This window comes from Pipistrellus hanaki, assembly GCF_964339955.1.
Source record: "Pipistrellus hanaki genome assembly, chromosome: 1".
Lineage (NCBI taxonomy): Eukaryota > Metazoa > Chordata > Mammalia > Chiroptera > Vespertilionidae > Pipistrellus > Pipistrellus hanaki.
Genome location: NC_140503.1, coordinates 153,376,646 through 153,403,782, shown reverse-complemented (window position 1 = coordinate 153,403,782; position 27,137 = coordinate 153,376,646). Strand labels below are relative to the sequence as shown.

At 36.8% G+C, this 27,137-nt stretch overlaps 1 protein-coding gene across 1 annotated transcript in view; it reads left to right on the top strand.

Moving 5' to 3' along the window:
* Positions 1-27,137, top strand: part of GRID2 (glutamate ionotropic receptor delta type subunit 2) — a 1,250,164-nt gene that overhangs the window by 893,202 nt on the left and 329,825 nt on the right. Inside the window, exon 9 of the mRNA XM_084897107.1 lies at positions 9,134-9,235. Coding sequence (XP_084753233.1) covers positions 9,134-9,235 — 102 coding nt within the window. The remainder of the gene's footprint in view (positions 1-9,133; positions 9,236-27,137) is intronic.

Genomic DNA, 27,137 nt, shown 5'->3' with positions numbered 1-27,137 from the left:
CAGCAATCACTGCAAGATATCTTCAATGTCTTCTTTAAACATCACTTACATTTGTTTAGTATTCAATACAAACTGGAGCCCCACTTTGTGCCAAGAATTTTGTATTTATTAAAGGGGAAGAAAAAACAGTATTTTTCCTGATCCCCTTAGAAAATTACAGATAATTGGCACAATAAACATTAATCATATAAAATATAAGTTAAAATACTTAACTGAATTGTTAGTATAAAAGGGGAAAATGTAATGCCTTATTGGAGTGACATGTGTAAGCCTAGGGGTAGGGACAGGTGGTCAGGGAAGTTTACCCTAAGTTATGGATGTTCATATTGAAATCTAAAGGATGAGTAAAATACATAAATCATTGAATAATGGTGATGTCTAAGTTTCTTCTAATCAAGGAAACTGTGTTTCTAAAACTATTGGTCTTTTAAATTTGGTTATACTTTGGAATCATCTTGGATGGGGTTAAATGAATTCAAAATATTTTCTTAAGGAGGTGAAATTGGTAGATTTCAATTCATTAAATGTGAGAGGTGGTAAGACTAACTTCCTGGTGTCTGAGTAATGGAACTAGATGGATGGTAAGGAGTAGATTATGAGTTTCATCTTTTAGATATTTGAGATGTCTTTGAGATATCTAAGCAGAGATGTTGAAGAGATAGTAGAATATGAGAAAATTTTTTGTCTTGAGATTTTCAGATTGTGAACAAAGACCTGAAGTGTAATAGACATGCTTTACATTAAATATTGTATATTTATATTAGCCTTATAAGTTTCAGAAAAATAATTATTACACTTGTACAAAACACTGTAATAGGTATGAGACACACAGAGATGATTAAGATGGTGTCCCAGACCTTAAGTGATTAATTATTTAATGGAAAATATAGGAGAAAAGATGGAGAATTATAATGTGATTTTAAAATAGAGATTGCCTTTAAAGCATCTCAAGGTAGAACCAAATGAAAGGAAGAAAATCCAGCAACTTTGATCAGGTTGTTATCCTTAATTGTTCATATATTACTAAAAAATATAATATTCTGATGAGAAAGAATACAAAAGCTAGTAGAAGTTTAGTCTGGTGAATCTCCCTGAAGAGTCCCCAAAATTGTCAGGATTATAATATGATAGTAGCCTCAGATTGGTGATATTTGTTTTCCTTTAGCTAGAACTAGAGAGTCAAAAAATAGGAGAGTAAAGAGGATAGTAGGAATTTTAATTCATTCATTTGTTGATTAGAAATCTATCAGGAACTACTATGTACCAATATACTAATGCTATGAGAAGGGGTAAGAGTACAAGAGTAGACAAGGTAGCCATCATTCAGGCTTCACAGAACTTATAGTTTCCTATAATATGTAAGACTAGAGGCCTGGTGCACGGATTCATGCACCAATGGGGTTCCTAGGCATGGCCTGTGGGGATGAGCTGAAACTGGCAGTTGAACCCTGCCTGCCACTCCCACTCATCCCCGCCCTGCTGTGCCTGCTGCGGGCTTGTGCCCCATCAGTGCCGATCTGGAGAGGCTCACACTGCCAAAGTGGCACTCACCAGCAATGAGCACTGTGTCTGGCACCTGTCAGTCCGCTGAGCAACGCTCCCACTGTGGGAGTGCACTGACCACCAGGGGGCAGCTCCTGTGTTGAGCATCTGCCCCCTGGTGGTCAGTGTGCATCATGGCGACCAGTCCTTTGGTCACTTAGGTTCTTATACATATAGATTAAGAAAAAAAAATAGCTTGTTTATTTAAGAAAGTGTCCCTAGTTAGAGTTTTCAAAGGAAGTCAGTAAAATCGATGTCTACAGTCTGTAAGGTTAAGTAATCCTCCCAGAAGATGGCAATCCCTGGGTGTTAGGGAATTTTAAAGCAGTGCTTCTCAATCTTGCCTACAGATTGAAATTATCTGGGAAGACTTAACAAGCACTGATGCCTTGAAACACTCCTGAAGAGTCTAATTTAATTGTTCTGGGATTGAGCTTAGGCATCAGAGGGTTTCTTTTTTGTTTTGTTTTGTTTTGTTTTGTTTTTTTGTGTTTGTTTTTGGTGGTTTTTTGTTTTTTTTGTGTGTGTGTATGTGTGTATGTGTATGTGGTTTTTCTTTTAAGCTTTCAGGTGATTCTAATATACAGCCAAAGTTGAGACCCATAGCTTTGAGCATACTCCATCACTGAAACTAGTGGCTCCCAGGTGGTAAGGCTGAGTAAAGAGCAAAATACTGATTGTGTAGGAATAATAATGATCACCTCTTTAGTTTTTATGTACCAAGAACATGTCTAAACATATATTAAGCCAGTTAACACTCCCACCAGCCCTGTGAGGAAGTCACTTTTTATATTCCCACTTGAGAGGTGAGGAAACTGAGGCCCAACATCACATGCCTGCCCAGCAGCATCAGACTAAGTAGTCTGGTTTTGTAGTTCCTGATCTTAAACACAACAATATATTACCTCTAAATATAGGGTAACTAGAAGCCCAGTGCACAGGATTCGTGCACTGGTGGGGGGCATGGCCTGTGGGGATTAGCCTGCTGTGGGAGCACTGCTCATTCCAGTCATCCAAGTTGCTGTGGACCCGCCCTCTGAGTGGCTGCTCTCTGGTCCAGCATCTTCCGTGGAGCTGGAGTACTCGCCCCTCCAGAGACCCGGTCAGGGCCAAGCCCAGGGACAACAGCACTGAGAGGGTGATAGGGTAGGCCTCAGTCCCATGGCAGCCACAAACCCACCTCCCAACCTCGGGTCAGCCCTGAAAGCCCAACAGCAGCACTGCATGGCCTGCGGGCATCTGAAGGAGGTGGCAGGGAACGAGGAGGAGGAACATGGGGGGAAGAGGTGATGATCACAGCCCAGATTCCTGCTCATCAGCCTGCGGTTCACAGCAGGAGCAGCAGCTCATCCCAGTCAGTCCAGCAGCACTCCCCCTGTGGTAGTGCACTGACCACCAGGGGGCAGCTCCTGCATTGAGCATCTGCCTCCTGGTGGTCAGTGTGCATCATAGCGACTAGTTATTGTGGTCATTCTGCCATTTGGTTGCTGGGCTTTTATTACACAGGATAGTAATTTTGCACCAAGAATAATTATAAAAGAAGAGAAAACATAAGAATAAAAAATATCGTTAAATCAGTTAAATACCAGTTGATAACTGAGAGTGGCTACTAGGCCGCATAAGAACTTTGAGTAGTTTTCATATATAGGAAGCAACACCTTTGTGCTTCTCTTGTTTATATTCTTTATTTGTGGAAATAACTTAAGTGCATCTTGTACATTATTATATACAACGAAGGGTTGTTTGTTTTTAGCAGTAGTACAGGAAAATATAAATGGTTGAAGCAGGAGATTTTTTCCCCCTGACTGTCAAAGACATTTTATCCTGAGGAAAACTCTAGTGCTAATGCTATTGCACATAATCTAAAGAACAGCCACTACTTCATGGTAATGACCAAACTGTAGGAATAATCACCCCCTAGGGAGCAAGTCTGACAAAGTGAATTGATTTTGCAGGTGGAAATTCCATACAGAAAATTATTATTAGAGGGTTTCCTGGCACCCTACACTCCTATACAAATCCAAGAGGACACCATTCCAATTTAACTCTATAAATTGTGTTTTGGAGTCAACCTGCCATATGTGTTTTTTTATACTTAAAATCCATTACAGAAGCAATATCTACCAAATAACAGCTGTGTATTTCTAAATAGTTGACTCTGAGCTCCATTGCCTATGCCTTTGTTGTTCCTCCTTTTCCTTTGAAGGCGGAGAAAGCAAGTAAAGGAAATGTAGTTGCTGGGAGCACACAGCCCTCAGGCAGTGGATACTTGTGTCCTGAGGCTGGAGATTTGGTGCTATGGCTAGGCTTCGTTTGTTCCATATGAATCCAAGCTAATAAATGTAGGGAATTCCATTTGGAGTCCAATTAAGAGCTCTCTTGTCTCCTGTTATTAAAGCCAACAGGCTATTGAGCGTAAAATTAAAGTGGAACAGTTCAGCTCTTTTTTGACATTGTAACACTGGCTGAAAAATAGGGATGTAAGTCAAACATCATCCTTTAAAGCCCCTGGACAAATGGAAAGTGAAAACATTGGAGGGGGAAAAAAAGTAAACATCTAAAACGTGAGCATTTACTAATGACATAACATGTAATGTTAAGAGCATACTACTATTCTCTTGCAAATACATCAACCAGTTTGTTGAACACAAGATATTACATTGATTTTAACAGAAAGCTACAAGATTATTATTGCTCAAGCTCCAATGAAGGGGATAATTAAAGCATTAAGCATTTTTAAGCTCTGAAGATGACTTTAAGCAATAACCAGAACATACTATAGGAAATCAATATACTTTAATTGAATGGAAATTTAATTTTTTTTAAGTCGTTGTATCCCTTCTAAATTTTCTCTGGATTGTCAGACCCTGGAAGACAGTGAATCTACTTTTGCCATCAGCAGTATGACTTTCTGGAAATATCCTGTGCTGCAGGTGCCACTCTATTATTATTTCCTTAGAAAGAACTCAACTGAATAATAATATTGGGAGAGTCTGTGTGCATTTTCTTTATTAGTCTTTGGCTTCTTTGTTTAAAACAGTAGAAGACAGAAAGAAAAACAACAACACAACCAGACAAAAATAACCTTCTTCACATAGCCAGGGAAGCCAAGTTAATGAAATTTCAAACAGTGGAACCAGGAAAGTTGTTAGATAAGCCTCACACTTGAACCTAAGTGAAATTCTAGTTTTTATCAAACGCCATGCCTGTCAATCTTGCTATGCTGCAAGGAATACGACCCATTGTAGATACAAACTCTATTTGGATCTATGTGAACTCATTTTTATTGCCTATCGTTGGAGGAAGAGTTATTACAATCAAACAGAACAGCTTGAAGTGAACCTCTGGGAGGTGAATGGATATGAACAGAAATTAAAGAATCTTAAAACTTGAGAAATCTTTCAAAAAGGTGTGGATAATTAACATTTCCTCATGTGTTCCTGCTGTTTACTTCATCTTTGGCCTTTGGTATACATTTTGAGGAACACTGTCAGGCCTTAGAGTAAATAAAGAATGTGCCATGTTTATATTTACAAATTTGATCACACAAAGTAGAGATTTCCAGAAATATTTTTCAGAATATCCTGTCCACTTCATTTTCTACTACTCTCCTTATTTTATTAAATGCCTCTTCATAAAATATATCCCAGTAGAAAGAGCAGACAGAACCTCTTGATACCTAGCTGCCCCTTCAGTGAAATAGTAATGATACCTTTCTCATAGGGTGGTTCTGAAAAGCAAATTAGTATCAGCAAGGCTCTAGGCACTGTGAATATGTCACAATAAGTTTTATAAAAATAATGATGATAGTGATTTTGCCTTTTAAATTGTATTACCAAAGTTTGAATTCATTAGCTATTATATTGAGCCAGCCATTTAACAGTTCTGAGTTTGTTTTCTTGACAATAAAATAAGAATAATACCTTCTTTGCTTACCTTAAATAGATCATGTTGACAAAAATAATTTTTAAACTATAGAACAGCACCACAATTAAAACCACTGAGTCTGAATTTTAAGAAGCACTAGTTTAAATCCTAGTTTTCTCTCCTAGCAGATATGTGACCTTAGTTGAGTACTTAGTTTCAATGCTTATAATATAACTAGATGCCTCTTGCAGGAAGATTCCTGCAATAGGGCTTCCTGCTGGGTCACTGCCCTGCCTGTTTCCCTTCCTTCTCCCCCAACCTGCTTGCTTGCTTTTCCACAGCACTTGGCTTCTTTCTACACCTCTTCAGTCTTCACTCTGGCCTGGATATGCAAATCAACCACCATCTTGGTTGGGTTAATTTGCATACTCGCCCTGATTGGCTGGTGGGCGGAGCTTGTGGCACAGCAAAAGTGCAGTCAATTTACATGTTTTTCTTATTAGGTAGGATAATGATAACAGTACCTTCTCATAAACTTTTTTGAGGCTTAAATTAAGTCTTGTATGAAGAGTTTAGCACCATGGCTGGCATATAGAAAGTATTACAAAAACTGTAAAAATAATTGTTCTATTCTATATAGAAAATAAGTATTTACTTCCTTTATACATTTTTGTTATACCCATTGTTGATATCCGATGAGTAGATATATTTTATTTCTAGTTTTCCAGAGAATTTGTATCTTAAACTTTCTATTCCTCAAAATTTAGTCTCTGAAAATCTTAGTTTTTGCTGTCCACAGCTAACATTCTGCTAACATTAAGTATTAGAGTTATCATTAGCAATTGCTCAACCAGAAAGAGTCATGAAAATGTTGGATCATTTGGAACACTTGTCTAGGATTAAACAGAGAAAACAGTTCTCCAAAGGTCCAAAGAGATGGGTGTGGTTGGTCAAGACATGACCACTGGAAGAATCAATGGGAATAAAATAAAAAGAGAGGGAAGAAACATCACCTATGGTACAAATAATGTTTAAAGTCATTGCCTAGGCCTGAAGACAAGATATATCCACCTACTTTACCTACTTCAATCACATTTTTATTATTGTTGGTTCAAACCCCCCAATTCTAGAGTATTTTAAAATTTTTAAACCATTGGCTATATTTAGTTATGTTGAAGGGAGGATAGAATTAATAAGCTTAAAATTATACATTTTTAAGATGTTTGTCCAGAGCATTGCTGAAACAAACTGCTCAGCAAGTTTTATTTATTCCAGTGGTAAATATTCTGACAGTACGCCGGAATACTGTGGTCAAGTTTGGCTCTAATATGTGTCATTTATTTGGGCAAACTGACAATAAATTTACAGAGCTTTAAGGAAAAAAACCCTCAAAGGGATAAAAAAAAATGGATTTCTCTGTTTACTTTGGCAACTTACTAGTAGACATATTTATCTCTGAACAAGATGATGTAGTAAAAACTATTCATTCAGCTTAGAAATAAGTACTATAATGATCAAATGGATAGCACATTAAAAATTTAGCTCCTCTCAAAATTGTAGATCACATTTTTTATGAATACTATTTGGTCTAGGAAAATAAAATCTTAAAAACGTAATTAGAAAAAGTTAATACAAGGAATATAATTGAGGATAGAATTTGGTTGACCTCAGAAGAGAACAAAAGCTCAAAAGAAATTTTGTAAGTTTTTAACATTGGCAAGATGACTACAATATCTCTGATAATTAGATTTTCAACACATTTGGATTTGCTAATTGGATCTGTTATAATTAGACATTTTGTGTAACAAAGAATGATATAGCATTGTATGAGTTTAATGTGTTTTTACAGTTGAAATCAACAAATCAGCAGCATTTTCCAAATTATTTTAATAAGAAAAATGCTTACTTTTTGTTTATATTGTGAGATCCCCTTCTCTTAAGATAGACAGGTAGGGTAAAAGTAGGTTTATAGTTGTGAATATGTAAAACACAGAGTTTATTCTTGCATTATTATTTATTAACTAGAAGTCTGGTGTACGGATTCATGCACCAGTGGGGTCCCTCAGCCTGGCCTGCACCGGTTTGCAATCTGGAACTCCTTGGGGATGTCGGATAGCTGGTTTAAGCCCAATCCCCGCAGGCCTGATTCAGACAGGAGGGAGCCCAATCCTGTGCGTTGAATGTCTGTCCCCTGGTGGTCAGTGCACATCATAACCTGCCAACCCATTGTTTGGCAGTTTAGGCATATATATATATATATATGATTGTATTATTTCTCATACAAACAACTGTAAATCCCATTTTGCCCCCCCCTGTATTATATATACACTTTAGTTTTCTTAATTAAACTCTTTTTGGGGAGTTCAAAGAGAAACTAGAGTTTTAATAGAAAGCACCTAAAGCATTTATTTGTGAGGAATAGTTGCCAGTGTATTGCTGACTTTGAAAACCACAAACAAAATGCAATACAAGGAAATAAATCACAGTCTTTACAAGGAAGCAGCACAAATCACTATGTGCCCCTATAAACTACTCAGTTAATCCAAACAGTCTCTGCATATGACTAAAGGTTGGTCACATTTTTAAAGCATCCAAATGTGAAAGCTCATGGAGCTGGCATCAGGATTAATGGCATGACATTTCTTCCCAAGATATACATTACAACGTTCTCTTTGCAGCTTTGCTTCTTGAGCAGTTATCTGCTCGTTCATGTCACCACATCTCTCTTTTCTTTTTATTTCTGAGTTGAGAGTCATCCATTTTTATCCTGTTGTGATTTATAGGTAGTAATTTTAAAGCTGGTAGTCCTCAGATTTTGATATTACAAGAGATAAAATCTACATGAAGATGTAAAATTAAACTAGTATTTTGAAGAGTAAAGAGCAGTGAATCATGGCAAGACTAAGGGAAAGGCTGCTGCCAAAATTGCCCAAGTAAATTGATAGCACTGACAAAAAAGGCAAATTATATTGTTTTATGCACTGTGAGTATTTGAAATCAACAAAACAATATACACGATTTTTCCTCAAATAAAAGCAGTAATAATTTTAGCCACATTAAAAAATCTTCTTGTGCTGAAACCGGTTTGGCTCAATGGATAGAGCGTCGGCTTGGGGACTGAAGGGACCCGGGTTCGATTCCGGTCAAGGGCATGTACCTTGGTTGCGGGCATATCCCCAGTAGGGGGTGTGCAAGAGGCAGCTGATCGATGACTCTCTCTCATCGATGTTTCTAACTCTCTATCTCTCTCCCTTCCTCTCTGTACAAAAATCAATAAAATAGATTTTTAAAAAAATCTTCTTTTTTTTCCCCAATAAAAGCAGTGTAAGATGTAATTAAAACCACTGAAATTATTTTTTTTAAAAATCTAACGTGCTATAATTGATCTATTAGAAGTAACATGCTAGAATTGTATGCACTATTATTTTTCCAATTAGTGTATTGCTAAGATTGTTCTTGGTGTGTTTATAACTTCTCATGAAGCCAGATATCTTCAACTAGTCTCCTGTAGCATGTCTGGTCTGGTCATATGCCATGTGATGATATTTAAACACAGGAAATTTTTGATTGCTCATTTGCTAGTAAAAAAGAAAACCTGCAAAGGACCCTTCCTATATCAGTTATTCTAAGATCTATTATATTACCAAGTTCTCTGGAGAGTCTATACATAGGAGATGGGATTGTTCTTCAGGCAGAAAAGTGACCAAGCTATTTGATCTTTCAGCTTGGGTGCTGGAATCCTGTCACAGGGCTGAATGGGTCACTGACTGACAAGAAACTGGAGAATAACATGCGCGGAGTGGTCCTCCGTGTGGTGACCGTGCTGGTAAGTCTGACCTGCGCCTTGTGGTTTTGGTTTCTAGAGGTTAATTTATTCTTCGTTTCTTTGTGATTTATTAACTGATGTCAGAATCTTAAAAGAGCTGCAGCAAATACTGGCTCTGCTCTTTCTAAAATATTTCAATGGTTATGTTTTCTAGCCTTCAATTTATGTGGATCAGAATTGGATTTTTGCAGGCTCTTCTTTTAATTGCACTACTTTTTGTCAGCAACGTTCATAAACATGCTAGGCTTGAATTCCCTCCTTCTACAGTTTCTTACACATGATAAAGAGAAGGTGTCCCTCAGGCATTCTCTCACTGAAACCTTATAGTAGGCAGAAATGTAGGTAATTGTGCTGAAGGTTGATTTGATCAAAGTTGTGCATTCAGTAATACTTAAACTTTAGCAATAGACTAAGTCAACACTTTTCCAGTAAGGACCTACTTCAAAGGAAAGGCCATCCAATGGTTTAATAAATATGTATTGATTATCAACAGTATTCAAGCTCAGTGCCAATTACTGGGTAAACTAATGAATGAAATAAATATTATTTTGTCTTTAAACTCTTATCCAGTGATTCTGTGAATATTAAATGGGTTATACTTATGAAACCTGTACTGTAATTCCATTTACCTGTTAGAAAAACCAATAAATAATAAATGATATTAATTTATGAATTATTTTCTCCCAGAATAACCATAAAATAAGGTAGTAACAGAATTATTCTTCAACAGTAAAATTTTCAAATCGGCACTTGTGTAAATGCCGTAAAGCACGAAGGCATGTGCTCTCCCTGGTTATTTCAATGAGGTTGGCCTTGTGCTACTTTATGGTACAATTTGAAACCTAACAGTCCATAGTTCTTAACTTTTTTTCCTTCGGGAAACCCTCCTTGTTTTTTAATGATATGTGGAAAAGTATTCCTTATAGACTAAAACAATTGCAGAATTAATAAACAGGAGAAGCAAACTGTCTTTTTTATAGGTTGATGCTAATTGGATATTTATTGGAGTTTTTAACAGCATTGGCTGACCTTTGTACATTGGTTAGTACAAATTAAGTAGACTCACTATAATTTCATGGTATAAAATAAATTCTGTGATATTCTTTATAAAAGAATATAATTGTGTAGTTTACCACCTCCCTTATTGAAGACTATAACTTATTATTGGTTGTTGTTTTAATATGATTTTCACTTTTTTGGCAAATAATTAAACTATGAACAAACAAAATCAAAACTTAAATGTGAAAGTGCTGCTATATGTACCCTAGGGTATAGATATGCATTTGCATTGATGTGTTAATACTGGGGAAAAATACACAGAAATTCAAAGTGCAGTAAACTATTAACATCGCTTCTCTAGTGTTAATAGGCAAATCCAAGTGACAACTGAAGTAAAAAGACAATATATATGCTTTACTTTTGTCTTTGGGATTCATATTTTTAGGCAAGTTATCCTTGTTTAGTTATTAAGCAAATGGTTAGTATTTACCGTATGATAGACTTGGTGATCAATAATACCTATGGTAGTATCCATCCTATAAGTATACTAGAGGCCAGGTGCATGAAAATTTGTGCACTTGTGGGTGGGAATCCCTCAATCAGGCATGCCCACTCTCACAGTGTTGGAGCCCTCAGGGGATGTCCTGAGGAGCAGCCCTAAGCCACAGTCTGGCCTCCCTCTGCAGGAGGCAACCAGGCAGATCAGGGAATGGGCCACCCGCATCACCCCTCTGCTGCTGCCACTGTTGGCCACCATGGCTGCTGGCCCTTCTCAGCCCTCGCAGCCACTGCAGCTTTGTCTGGAAGATGTCCGGTCTATTTGGTCTAATTAGCATATTATCCTTTTATTAGTATAGATTCATATCTCAAGGTAGGTATATAATCTGCTTGGGGAGAGACACATATAACAATAAAGGTAAGTTGTATTAAATGTTTATTACGTGGTACATATTCTACTAATTCATTTGTACGTATAAACTTATTCAGTTCTCACAGTATTTCCAATAAATAGTTAGTATTATGATCTCAAGAATGTGGTAGAGGAAAATGAGACAGGAGGAGGTTGAAAAAAATGTGGAAAATTACATGGAGAGCAAGTAGCAAAGAGTTGGAATTCAAATCCAGGAAGTCTGACTTCCGATCTCGTAACCTCCTCTTAACATCATATTGTAATCTCTGTACTCCTATTGTGATAAGTGTGAGGATTGACATATTTATAGGATTTTACTTGACTTCTGAGTTGGAAATACTTAACTCTGAATAAGATGAAAGTGGGTTATATTGGGAAAGCCAATTATTTTAAATTCCTTTTCAGGCTGAACAAAACCATTGCTTTTTTACACAAGAAATGGTATTTCTTCATACAGTGTTAATGCCTCTACTCTATGCCCCAGACTCACCTTTATGATTCATAATGCTCTCTGTTTCCTGCAAGCTCAGCCATGCACAGATCCAGAATACGGTTTGTAGATGGAATTATAGAAACAATCTGTTTCCTCCAAGTCCTCTGTGAAGCAATATAGATTTATCAATTAGGTGCCCAACTGAGTAAAAGGCTGTTACACTTATTACAGTCCCACAGCATACAGCCACTGTACTTGGTAATTTTTCAGGCTACCTGGTTCTTCCTGTAATTCCTACTTGAATGGAAACTAGCCATGACCTTCTTAATTATTCCTACAAGCACCTTTCAGGTCTAGCTCTTAGTTACATGGTCTTGTAAGCTTCTTCCACCCAACACTAAGGATCACTCAACCCACCCAGCAACTCCAAAGTGCCCACTAAATTTGGAAACTCCTATCTGTTCTATATTTGGCTTGATTTGGCCACTCAAACAGTGCCCTTATGGATTCCAATGCTTGAAAAGGGAGAAATAGAGGGGAAGGACCACATGTAGCCTTTATTTCGTTCTGGCTGCAGTCAAGTCCCAATTCTAAACACACACACACACACACACACACACACACACACACGACTGCTTTAATTCTTAGGAAAGTTATGCTGCCCATGACACAGGTTAATAAAATCAATTTTCTTTAAGATTTGCAACTCCTAATGATATCACTGTTAATGATATTTCATTGACTTGAAGAAAATAATATAATATTTATCTTAAACTAAATAATCCAGCACTATATTGTCTATGATCCCAGGAGCAAATAGATGGTACACTCAAAGGGTTGATTGACAATAGTTGAGTAAAGGAATTATTAACAGAGAACATAAATACGGTAAAGAAAATCAGCAAGGGATGTTGAAGTGCCAGGGCCCAGATACACAGCAAGCCTTGACAAACCTGGTGTCTGATGGGGCATCCGGAGGGAGCAATAGTAACATACCTGGCAGTTGCTACAACATAGGAAGTTGCTAGACCATAGGAAATAGGCCACAACATCGTAGCTGGGACCTTTGGTATAGAAAGAGGGTAGAGAAAGATAATGCCAAAACCATAATCAGGGAAAATGGGGGAGGGGTCATTCCTTCTTGTCTTTTCATCTCCTTTCATTGTCTCCAGCTGCAAATCCAACTGTAAATCAAAGGGCAAGAGGGTCCAAGTAATGAAGTCCATGAAGGTCAGTCTCCCAGGTCACAGAGTAGGACAGTGAAGGACACACTCGGTCTGGAGAGAAAAACAGAGAAACCAAAACCAGCATCTAGTATTCGACCTGACCTGTTAAGAATTTTACAAGTGCTAACTAATTTAATCCTTTACACAAAATAAATAAGAGGGAGACAAATTACATGAGAAGGGTGAAAATGGGCGCAAAAGAATAAACTAACTTTCCATGTCCATATAACTAGCAAGAGCCAGAGATAAATTGCAAGTGCAGAGATCCTAGTTCTAGAGACTATGTCCTTAGCTACTGGGATATTCTGCCTTTGAAATCAGAATGAATTTGTATTAGGCTTACATTAAATATGATATAACTATTGAGATTGCAAATGTTATTGGATCGGTTAAGGAAGATTTTTCTAAATGGCATCTGTCACATAAGAATAACTTTGTAATGAACCATCACCAAAGCCACAGAAATGTCTTAGAAATGGAGGACAAGCAAGAAAAAGAATAAAACCAGACCCTACAAATGTGGTCCCACTGTTAAATTACTTGTTTCCATATTTGGCCTACTGATCTCTACTTGTTTATTGACAAGTAGATTAAATATATTACTACAAGGCAGTTTTTAAGGTTATTTTTTTTTCCCTTTTAACTTTCTAAGTGGACATGTATGGATAGTCATAAAGGATGAATTGTGTCACTTACCTGTTTTTCATGGCAATTCACAAGGCATTAATGGAAACATCACTGAATTATAAACATCTTCCTAATAATTTAATACTTACAAAATGTAAAGAAGTTGGCAAAAAAAGAGAAAACAGAGGCAGGCGTGAGATGCTATACTTTAAGAAGTAAAAGATATCTGAAAAACATAAGCTGGCATTTAGAGAGCTCAGTAATTAGTAATCCCTGTTTGTTTCATTGGGTTTTGCTTCAAACAGATACATGGCATTTCTAATAAAGCATGAATTCACTCACAAATTCACATAAGAAATATTTATTGTATCTCCGTGTAGGTACTTGGGGTACATACAAAATAGACAAAGATCTGATTTTTGGGAGTCCATTCTAGCAGCATATCTTTTAAAGTTTTCAGAATATTTTTGAAAACATATAAAGTCATTGTTGTACATTAAATATACAGCACAGTATCCCTTTTCTTAAAAGTATCATAAAAGTAATTAATTTTGTATAAATATATATATACCATGTTATTGGAAATTTATGGCAAAACTGTGGGGGTAATTGTTCTATATTTTATAAATTCAAAGCATACAGTTTTTCATATTTTAACATTTCTGCAATCAGGATGCACCTTTCAGTTGATATCTCCTAGCTATTATAATTGGCAGTATTTTGTTTGTTTGTTTTTTATTAGTGGTAGGTAAAATCATTGTGCATTTTATAATTGAAAACATTTTAGATTAAATAATGTATGGATGGTATTTTCACAAAATTAATTAAGTTAATGGATATTCCTGGAAAGTTAAATTCAATAAAACTGGGCAAGAATCCATCATAAAAAGACAGACTACTTAAAAGAATATATCCAAAAGAAAAGAGATAACAGTAGGAAATGAAAGCATTTTTTTTAAAGGAGAGTAATAGCAATGAAAAGATTACTTTCTAACCTGAAATTGTCACTAGGGTCATAGAAAGATAAAAGTAAAAAGTACACAAAAGCAGCTTACTTTAAACTAATTCAACATAAAGCGCAAACTATGTGTTGAGAGAAAGGCAAGTTTCCTCAAGCAACTCACCACAGGAAAGGTGTAGCAGGAAGATGCCTACTGAGTTACTTTAAAAGTAATTTCCTTTTTCTAAAACATTTCTCGCTTATTAGTCTTCTTGGAATTTTTTTTAGCAGATCTTATTTCCTTGTGACAATATACATGTTATCTAAGATCATAGAAAGGTAGAACAGTGTTCTATAGTACACACTAAACTATTAGCCTTGATTCATAAACTATTTATTGAGCATATATTATAAGATACGCATTGTGCTAAATCTCAAAGAGGCAAAGATAAATAAAATATAATTCCTGCTTTCAAGGCATTCCACATAAACCATTTTATAGAACTATTTCAGTTCTCTATCTGAAAATAGGACCTGTGTTTGAAGGCATGAGAATTAAATATATTTTGGAAAGGCTGGGAAAGAAAGATAAAGTTGAAAGAGAGAGAGGCAGAGAGAGAGAGAAAGAGAGAGAGAGAGAGAGAGAGAGAGAGAGAGAGAGAGAGAGAACAGATACTAGTCTTTTTGTGATCTTCATAGGTTTACAGGACAGTTCAATTTTAATTTCTTATAATTTAATTAAATTTTTCTCTGTAACTCTCCTTTTTATATAATAACTAGAGGCCCCGTGCATGGATTTGTGCACTGGTGGGGTCCCTCAGCCTGGTCTGTGGAGATTGGCTGAAACCAGCAGTCCAACACCCCCGAGGGATGTAGTAGTGTGCCAAGCAGTAGGCCACTGGGGAGGAGCCTGAGCCCAGGCCGGGTTCCACGCCACCCCTGTCATCCCCACCCCACTGCACCTGCCGCCACCACTCAGTAGGCTTATTACTGTTCAGCTGCAGGCACCACTGCAGCTGTGCTCATCAGCCATAAACCCGGTGTCTGGCGCCCATCAGTCAACTGAGCTGCACTCCCCCTGTGGGAGCACACTGACCACCAGGGGGCAGTTCCTGTGTTGAGCTGGGTCAACCAGTCGAATGTCAACCAGTGGCTTAGGCTATATCTATCTATCTATCTATCTATCTATCTATCTATCTATCTATCTATCTAGTGTTACTGTTAGACTCCCCATCTAAACTATAAGTACTAATAAAATACAAAGTTGGTTCTCACTTATAATGCCTGGTACATAGAAGTAGGTCAGTAAATTTTTTTTTAATTAAAGAAGGGGAGGTGGGGGGAGAGAGAAAGAGAAGGGGGAAAAAAAGTGAGGTGGGAAAGGAGGAAAGAAATAATTCTGTATGTGATTACAAAAATAAGAACTAGATGCAAGACTATGCCTAGCTAAGTGCTCTTAGGATTTTTCATTCTTTGATTTCCATCTATTAAGTTCAAATTTCCAAGAGAGATGCCAAAGGATCATTCAATTATTAAGTCTTTTGACATAGTTGATATTAGAAAATAACTTCACCATTCACAATTGTTGCTGGAAAGGGACCTGGCCCTGAGAGGATTTGCCTAGGACCAGCTGGTAGTATGTGGGTTCTTCACTTCATGCAAGAAAGATTTCACAAAATGAGTCCAGGTGACTGAGAGTATGTTTATTAGAGCTGGAGATAGCGAAACAAGGAAGAGCTTAAGATATAAGAAGTAACAGGAGAGAACCTAGGCAGAGTTGCTTTGGCTCATCGGGAAGTTAGAGAAAAGTGGGTGTTGGTGACAGGTTCAGGGGATTAGCTCAGGGTGAGCTGCTTGATGCCCACTGCTCGCTTGATTGCAAGTCTGGTGGGAACCTTTGGACTTTAGAAGACGCGTGCCTGTGGGGAAGAGAAGAGGTGGGAGGAAAAGGCTCTGGCATGCTCCGAGGAAGGAGATACGGTTCTGGGCCCTTTGTTTGGAGGGATTTTAAAGTCTGGGAGTTTAGGGGAGGATCTCAATACTCATCAGTTTTTCCAAGTGTGCCCTTTTAGGGTCATGGTCTCAATTAATTGGTCAGCACTAGAGCAGTGGGTCATTATTCAATGCAGCTGGTCATGATGTCACCCACCTGGTTTTGCTGCTTCTCTGGGCCTGGTGCTGAAATATAACTGAGGCCTCGATGTGATTTTTAGGGAGGTGACCTTCTGTGTCTGCTGTAAATTGCTGGGCCAGTTTGTTCAGCTGCCTGTCTCGGTTTCCTCATCCTACATCCTGCCTCACAATGTGTTCAAATAGCTATGTGCTTTCCAGGCAAAGTAGAAAGCTTTTAATTCAAACTATCAAGAATCATTATTACTAAATAAGGCCACACTTGATGAGAGCTTACAAGTACTACAGAAATATTTTAATATTCTCTGGGTCTTAGTCGTCGTTGTTTGCCCTTTGTTCCACAATATTTTCATTTCCATGTGGGCTGATATTTCATAATTCATGTCCCCACATTCCGTGGAAAGCATAGAATTAGACAAAATCAGGGAAATAAATAAATGGGGGAAAGAGTAAATTAGAGTACAATTGTGTATATCATGATCTTCAAACAAACAGCAATTTAAATAGAAGAAAAGAACCTACCTCTTCTCTTGGATTAATTTTTAAAACTTAACCTGCTTATGTTAAATACAGGTAAAAGTAAATTCAATTTTTTTCACATTAAGAAACATGTAGGCAACAGGTTCTCACTTTTTACAATACAGGCAGTTCCTGGGGTTACGTCAGACTCTATGTATAGCATTTCCTGGTTACGTTGCCATCTTCCACTTATTTATAAAAAAAAAACGTTCCATAATTTCAACATATGTACATATGTACTTTATGTTTTTTTATTGTTTATTTACCACAAGTAAAGGTCAGAAATTGTTACCTTTCTTTTATTTTTTATTTATTTTTTATTATTTATTTATTTATTTTACTGTCTCACTTCATTACTGCTGTGGGTGTGCTCCATGTGAGTGACATAGGTGCTTATGTAGGTGGGTTCCAACTTACAGCGAAAATCGCATTACATCACCATAGGAACAGATCTACCACATAACCCAAGGACCTACTGTACACAAACAAGTATGACAGTTAGATATAGTAACTATGTAAAAGATAAAGACCTTACACTGTACATCAGTGTAAGTTCAAGCAACATACTTAGTTTATTCTGGATATACCATTTAACAAAAATGGAAATAATATGGAATTAACTTTCTTACTGGAACTACTTCAATCTACTTTGTTACCTTTTCTTTACCTAGTCTCCTCACTTTAACACATTCATACTAAAAAAGCATTTGACATATATTGCAAAGAGTACTATACATATTATCAATATATATCAGTTCAAGTTTTAGTTTTTCTACTTAAAAGATCATTGAGCTTATAGAAACCAAAGAGCTATTGTGAACCTCAGTTTTTCTGTGTATAAAAGAGAAATAATAAACCTGGCCACACAGGGTTGTTATGAGATTAAGTTATGTGAAAGCAGTTAGTAAAGTACAGAGTGTTTCTAAATATAAGATGTTATTATATCTGCAGTGGGGAAAAAAATGATGTGTAAATTAACTAAAGAAAAAAAAAGCATGAGTGATTATGCAAGCATAATTAATCATAGTCATCAATCTTTAGATTTTTTAGGGAAATTATTTTTAAAAGCCTAAAACAGACAAGCAAACCTAAACTGCAGAATCATGACTTTTAGGCCTAGTCACTGTTAAAATAATTTGAAAACCAGCTAATAAAAACCACAACAACTTTCCTGCTCGTGAAGCTTATGCTTCTAAAGGAAAAATGAACAGCAACACCTAGTACCAAACAAAATAAAGCAAAACAAAAAAAAAAAGTCTCCAAATTATAAACGGTATAGATAAGTTAATCTAAATGTGTGTCAATTATATTGTCTCTCAGAAACTGTTTGGTTTTAGGTTAGCTTTAAAAAGACTTCATACACAACTAAGAAAATACTGATAATAATAGTCTTAAAATTGCATTGTCATTGGGCTAAGTTTTTTGCTAAGGACATTGTCCAAGTTTTTGCTATTTGGAGACCTTCAGCATTTTGAACCCTCACAGAAGGTCAAGTTTTCCTGAGGCCTCAGTCTTTGAGTGTCTGCCCCCTAGAGGCTGGGAGAGTAAGATTGATAAGAGGCACTACTGGCAGGCACTTACAGCAAGGAGAGAAGAGGGTTGATGGCAAGCTCCTGTAGCAGCTTTAGTAGCAATGTCTGAAGAGGGCCCCTTTGCAAAAGTCAATAAATAGTAAAGTTTGGTTCAGGGATCCAGGTAAAAGACAACTGTGGCTTAGAAAATTTTCCAGTGGATGTCATATAAAATAAACCGAAAATTGTAAAAGTGTGGTGACTGTCATGTGACAACTAGCAAATTTGAAGTATACATTATAGCATTTTGGTTAAGAACACCATCCCTGGAGGCATTCCACTTCTTAGGTAGCAGGATGAGAAGTTACTTGCAAATTTCAAAAAAAAAATCCAATAAGTCACAATTATTTGAAGTCTCTGGAATTTTTCCTAAGAGCCCACAGAAAATGAGATAATACTTATTCAAGAAAATCTACTAAAACCAGAGTCTTTAGCATCTGATCTGATCTTACCCCTTTTCCTTCCATCTCACCACCTGCCCTGCGCAGTTTAATGGAAACTCTAGTCCAAGAAGGTTTGGCGAAGAAAGTAGGGCTCTCTCTGCTAAGTTACCAATCAAGTTTTATCTAACCTGGAGGGAAAGGCTGTTAGCATGTCTCAGACCCTCAGCTCTAATTTGAAGAAGCTAAATTTCTTCTGGATGTGGCCAAGAATTTGGGAGATCTCCTTTTCTCACCTATCTTAATCTATAGGACACAGAACTTACTTCAGATGAGGCCAGCATTATCCTAACTCCAAAACCAGAAAAAGACATTACAAGGAAGAGAATTACAGGCCAATATCCCTGATGAACATAGATGCTAAAATCCTCAACAAAATATTAGCAAATCAGATCTAGCAATATATTAAAAAGATGATAGACCATGACCAAGTGAGATTTATTCCAGGGATACAAGGTTAGTACGATATTTTCAAATCAATAAATGTGATACATCGCATAAACAAACTGAAAGAAAAAAATCACATGATCATATCAATAGACAAAGAAAAAGAATTCGACAAAATGCAATACTCATTTTTGATAAACATTATCAGCAAAGTGGTAATAGAGGGAGCATGCATCAACTTAATAAAAGCCACAAATGAAAAACCTAGAGCAAACATCATACTTGAAACTAAGACCATTTTCCCTAAAACAGGAACAACATAAGGATGTCTGCTTTCACCAGTCCTTTCTTCTTGTTGTTGTTAATCTGCACCCGAAGTTATTTTTCCATTCATTTTTAGAGACTAGAAGAGAGAGGGAAAGACAGAAACATCCATGTGAGAGAAACACATTGATTAGTAGCCTCCTTCATCAGCCCTGACCAGGGCCTGGGCCTGACAAGAGCCTGCAACTGAGGAACGAATGTGTCCTTGACAGGAATTGAACCCAGGACACTTTGGTCTATAGGACAATGCTCTATCCACTAAGCCAGACTGGCTAGGGCTGCTTTCACCACTCTTATTCAACATAGTATTAGAAGTCCTAGCCACAGCAATCAGAAAAGAAGGAATAAAAAGCATCCAAATTAGAAAGGAGAAAGTAAAACTACCATTATTCACAGGTGACATGATATTGTATATAGAAAACCCTAGACTCCATAAGAAAAAACTACTAGATTTAGTAAAGGAATTTGGCAATGTAGCAGGATACAAAATTAACACCCAGAAATTGATGTCATTTTTATACACAAATAAGGAATTCTCAGAAAGAGAAACTAAACAAACAATCCCATTTACCATAGCAACAAAAAAATTAAGACACCTAGGAATAAACTTAACCAAGGAGGTAAAAGACTCATACTTGAAAAGCTACATGATATGGAGAAAAGAGATAGAGATATAAACAAGTGGAAGAATATACAATGTTCATGGATTGATAGACTCAACACCATTAAAATGCCATACTACCCAAAGCAATGTATAGATTCAATGCAATCTCTATTGAAATACCAAGGGCATATTTCATACATCTGGAACAACTATTCTAACAATTTATATGGAACTAAAAAGACCCCAAATATCCAATGGAAAGAATTAAAAAGTTAGAGGATCACAATACCAGATATCAAATTATACTACAAAGCCACTGTAACCAATACAGCCTGGTACTGGCACAGAACAGGCATATAATGAAGCAGAACAGAAGCCCCATAAATCAACCGAACCCATTATGGTCAATTAATATCTGACAAATGGAATCAAGACAGTCTCTTCAATAAATGGTGTTGGAAAAATTGGACAGATAAGTACAAAAAAATGAAACTAGACACTAACTTATACCATACACAATAATCAACTCAAAATGGATAACAAACTTAAATGTAAGTTGGGAAACCATAAAAATCCTAGAAGAAACCATAAGCGGCAAAATCTCAGACATCTCTCATAGCAATATACTTACAGATACATCTCCTAGGGCAGTGGTCGACAAACTGTGGCTCTGTTGACTAATGAGTTTGCCGACCACTAACCTAGACTCTTGATTCCAATAATTACAGGCTATTGTTGTTCCTTGTGATTAAGCCCCTATTCCATTGGTCGGCAAACTAATTAGTCAACAGAGCAGCAAACCACAGCTCACGAGCTGCAGTTTGCCGACCACTGTAGGGCAAAGGAAATTAAGGAGAAAATAGACAAATGGGATTACATCAAAATAAAAAGCTTCTAAACAGCAAAACAACAAAATTACAACCAACAAAATGAAAAGGGAGCCCAGAGTATGGGGAAACATATCTGGCAATGATACATCTGATAAACGTTAATATCCAAATATACAAGTAACTTATACAACTTAATAAAAGGAAAACAAACAATCCAATTAAAAAATGGGAGAAGGACCTAAATAGGTACTTCTCCAAAGTAAACATACAGATGGCCAAGAGACATACAAAAAATGCTCAAAGTCACTGATCATCAGAGAAATGCAAATTAAAACAATGAGATATCACCTCACACCTGTCAGCATGGCTACTATTAACAGATCAACAAATGACAAGTGCTGGCGAGGATGTGGAGTAAAAGGAACTCTAGTATACTGGTGGTGGGAATGCAGACTGGTGCAGCCATTGTGGAAAACAGTATGGAGTTTCCTCAAAAAACTAAAAGTGGAATTCCTATTTGACCCAGTGATCCCACTTCTAGGACTATATCCTAAGAAATCAGAAATACCTATCAGAAAGAATGTATGAACCCCTATATTCATAGAAGGGCAATTCACAGTAGCTGAGATCTAGAAACAGCCCAAGTGCACATCAATAGATGAGTGGATAAAAAAGCTATGATACATTTAATCATACGCCATGGAATATTATGTAGCAGTAAAAAAGAAGGATCTCTTACCCTTTGAGACAACATTGATGAACCTGGAGAATATTATGCTAAGCAAAAATGAGCCAGTCAGAGAAAGATAAGTGTCACATGATCTCACTCATCTTGGAATGTAATGAACAAAATAAACAGAGACATAGAAGCATGGAATAAACTGTGGAATCTCAGAGGGAAGGCAGGGCTGGATGGTGTTGGTGGGTGGGAAGAGATCATATACATAATCCATGGACACAGACAATATGGTGGTGAAACACTGGGGGAGATGGTTGGGGGTAGGCCAGAAGGGGTCTATGGGGGAATAGGGAGACATATGTAATACTTTCTACAATAAAGATTTTTTTAAAAAAGGAAGAAGAAGAATCTGGACCCAGAATATATTCAAATTCCTACATCTCCTACCTGTGAGTTTAGACTTTCTTTAAACTCTCTATCATCTTGTTTCTTCATCTGTAAAATGGAAATGATATTATCTAACTCATAGAGCTTTTATAAAAATGAAAGGAACTAAAACATTCCCCAAACAAAGGGCTTCTAACTTAAAGAGTTTAGCACAAAGGAAGTGCTATATACGGATGTTAATTCTTTTTAGGCACAAAGTAATAAGGGAGAACATAACAGCAAGCATCTCATTCTTCATGGGAAGGGAGGGTAGGAGGAGAGGCTTATAGGATGACAATTTAGTTTTGAATGATGACTAGACTATGAAGGCATAGATCAAAGAAAATGAATATGCTACAATGTAAAGAGTATATGCAAACAATATGCAGATATCAAGAATATAAAGCATCCTAAAAGTAAATTGGAGTTATCACCCGAAGTTAATGAAATTGAAATGCCAAAAATTCAGTAGCCAGTGTTTATTATGTTCTTTTTAAAGGCCCCTTTAGAGATAATTCAATTAGAAATTTGTGAAAATGAGGTTAGCATTACCCAATTTAGATAATATGCATCAAAAAGTTCAAAATACCATTGCAACAATTTTGATCTAGCCTAAAGTTTAGATGATATAGTTCTTATTTTTCTTATGGAAACAATGCAATCAATAGACATAGCTCTGTGCTGTGTACATAATTTCGTTGAAGCAACAACAAACCAGTTGTTGTTGATGTTTTCTCACATACCATCTCACATGAGAAAAAATGGAAACAATTTGATTTTTATAAACAGACACTTGAGGATGATTGGTCTGTGCAGACAATGTAATTTATAGCAAAACAGGGATATGTGTTCATCAGTGCTAACTAAATGAAATCATCACGAGAATAGGTGTATGACAATGGCTTGACAATTTCTTACAGTTTCTCATCACACCAATTCTTAAGATGAGAGATATCAAGGACACCTGTGAATATCACTATTGCACTGATGTAAATTTGCATGACCCAACTTTTTTCCTTTTCAAAGCTAAAATCTGAATTCTTAGACTAAACAATGAATAAATATTTCAGAGATGTGTTTTATATTTTCTCCTGAAAGATAAAATAGGTCTACCACTTGTCTCTAGAAGTTTCAGAAGATATTGACAGTTATTTGGAAATTCAAAGATGTAGAAATAAGTAGGTCTAGACTGATTTTCATAACTGCTGCAATATTCCAACACATTATCTGAACTATATTATATTTTAATTTCAGTAGAACATTATGCCACTGCACATGAAAGGAACCCAAATATTAAGGTGACCTTAAAGTTTTAAGTCATCTTTTGTTAATGCTGTAGTTCTAGCATAGTTACACCACAAAATCAGTTCTGCAATTCCTCATTAATGAACATAAGTATAAATATAAAAACAAGAGAGATGCTTCTGATATGGATTTTACTTTTTAGAGTTACAAAGGAAAATATTAGTAAACTAGAGGCCTGGTGCAAAATTTGTGCCGAGGTGAGGAGCATGGGATGCAATTAGCCCTCTGAGTGGGGAGGGGGATACCACTGCTGGTTCAGGATCCGGATGCATCCTGCTGACATTTTTGCGTTGTTGGGAGCCACTGGAGGTCGCTTTTATATCTTTTCTTCCTTGCAAAGCATCTAGGGAGGGGAAGTGGCTATGTTGCCCAAGGCCGACTTCCTAAGGCCTGTGTGCTATTGGATTGTGCTGGCAGTGCTGATCCATTGGTGTCTGACCTGTTCTCTAGAGATTGGACCTGCAGGACCACTGAGGGAGTAAGTGGCCAATGCCTGGCTAGTCGGCCACTGGGACGGGTCTGTCAGTTGAGCAGCACTCCCAATGTGGAAGTGCATTGATCACCAGTGGGCAGCTCCTGCATTGAGCGTCTTCCCCCTGGTGGTCAGTGTGTGTCATAGCAACCCATTGACCTTCATTCCAGTTGTTCTGGTCATTCCAGTCATTCCAGTCATTCTAGTCATTCTGGTCATTCAGTCACAATGGTAGCTTAATATATATAGATTAATAACCATTAAAACTTATAGATATGTTACCAGCTAATATTTAGGGCACACTCACTATTATCTTATTCTTGGTGTTTTAGTATTTCCAATCTTTGTGGAGCCCTCAAGATTATTATTATTTACATTCTCTGAGATGTCTGAGTCCTGGAATCAGTACAATATCTTCTTCAAGTTACTTGTGTGATAAAAATAAGCATTGTATCCTTTTTTGTCTGATTCCCTGCCAGCCAGAGAGAATAACAAGGACTGGATCAAATTTCTGCAATAAACAACTATCAGTAGAAAACCAAGCAAAATATGGGGGCAGGTGGGGAGATACCCTTTCAGATATGGGTCAGCAGGTAAAAAAAAAAAAAAAAAAAAAGACTTTGGTTCCTAAGTAGTTGGAAACAACGAAATGATCCCAACAATCACCTGAGATTTCTTGTTGCTAGTAATTTCCATACTGCAGGTACAGGAATATGGGTCCACAACAGTTTGTCAACCTTACGGAGTTGAGAAATTATATATATCATATTTTGGGAAGGCTGAGGTGGCTTGCATTTTTGGTATATGTTCTGGAAAAGAGGGAGCTACCTGGGAATATACTTACAGAAATTTGCTTAGGGTTCGTGGCTGACTACTAGATTATACAGACAGACAGAGAAACTGCAAAGCCAGAAAAAGAGTGACAGGAAGCTGATCACTTCCCAGAGCTCACTGGGAAGCAGAGACTAGAGAAGGTTTCATTTGGGGGTCTCTTATTGTACCAATTATTTAAATGGCTATATGAAAAACATATTTATTTTGAATTATGTAGTAGTAATTAAGGTATATTTAGGTGAGCAAACTTATATAAAGTAGGATACTTCCACAATTTTACTGTTTCAGTCTTAAACATTACCCCGACCTCTCAAAAGATCCAGCTTTCATTAGGAAGATGCATATCCATCTGCCACTCCTGACCACCAAGAACATGTTGATGTCTTGCTGTTCTATAGCTAACATACATTAGCATTGGGCAAACAAAGGCAAAAAAGAACAAGAAAGAGAAAGTCACAGTAGTTGTCTTGGAAATCTCCCCAATCAATAGGCAAAAACAATGTTTGAAATATAATAATTAGATTTCAGTTTACAAAGGAATCAATTTTGAGAAAGCCTTGTATGCTTTCCCAGTCTCTCTCCAGGAGCCATGGAGTCAGATGGCAGCCTTACCAATGAGGATTTGGATTCTTCCAAAGGCACAGTCACAGGTTTTGACCAGTAGGGGGCAATTTATCAACTCACCATCCACAGCATTCAATGGAACTGTAGGGAAGCTTGAAATGAGAAGAGATACCTGAAAAAAAAACCCCAGTTTGCTCATCTTCCAGTTTCTAGAACATGAACAGCTATTAAAATTCAGCTCCCTACGAGGAAGTCAGAGGCAGTGTAGGAGAGAACCACCATTCTGCACGGAGGTCTCTGAAATGGGAAAGTTGATCCAGGAAAGGAAGTAAAAGCATACTCTTTCAGAATATTCCCTCCTTGGGTTTTTAATGATCAGTAGAAATTCAAAGAGGTTGAGGGTTTAGGTGTCATTTCACAGCATCTCCATGCAAATTGTGTGCCAATTAGTTTAACCTGAAAACAGAAGAGGTCATCTTGCTGGAAAATGATTTTGTGATTCTTGCATGCTTAAAATCTTTTAGCGAAGAATTTCAGGTTTTCTGGATGAAGTTAGCATGAGAAAATGAACTTCACGTTTTGGGGGTTTATTTTTTGTGTGTTAAATGTGAAGAAATTTTTCTCTTTTCTTTTTTACTTTTCACCTTCGCTAGTGGCAAGATTTTTGAAGTGGGAAAATGAAATGTTCAGGCTGACTTTTCCATCGATTCTTACATAGTGTAATGTACTCTGCAGTTCAATTAGAAATAACAAGCTGCTATGTTCTGAGCCAAATGTAATCTCCAAGACCTTGGTCAATAAAGCACTCAAGAAAATGAAGCATTGAGGCTGAATGGTCTGAAGACTACTTGGGAATAAAGAAGCAACCGGTTAGCATTTGAAAACAAGGTCTTTTTTATTTTATTTTTATTTTTTAAGTCAATGAAAATAAAAACGGATCACCCATCAAGAACAAAGAGTTGGAAAAATATCTCACCTTTGTTTTAGGAGTCCTTTCAAAATTTTAAGAATGACCTTTAGTCATCAGCCCCAAGAACCTAGAAGCATTTCAATGTAAGGTGATGTTCCATTTGAGAACACTCCTAGAGTATTTGCTGAGGAATGCAAGAATGAATAGGGCCATTGCTTATTTTTTTGCCACTCCTAAGTGACATTTGTACCATTTTATGAAGGATCTCAATGGGGTAAATAACAGGGCTTGTTTTAGACTAAGCATTTCAATTTATTATGCAATAAAATATAGCAATGGGGGAAAAATGTTTCAGGTTATCATTATATTTTCTAGTAAATTGTGTGAACCTTTCTCTAACTCCTTAATATGTGCCCCTATAATCAATTAAACACTGTAGTACACATCCACGGCCCTGATAAGACTGGCACAGAAGTCATTTTTATGTACTTTATTAATTTTAATGACACTTCTGGTAATTTTTATACACTTCTTAATTTTTGAAACACAGAATATTGTCTTTGTGCCTTTAAGTTTAGAACACTCTACCATCTGTAAATCCCCACAGATTTGTTTCTTGCTTTTAAAATCGCCACCTCTCTGCTTTCTACTCTTATATCTCTGCCTTCTATGCAGGAGATCTTTTCTTTTTAAGTTTCCTACTGTGCTTCCTAATAAAATCAAAAGAAAAAAGTATATCCTTCAGAAAGCATTCAGCTCACTAGAAATAGAA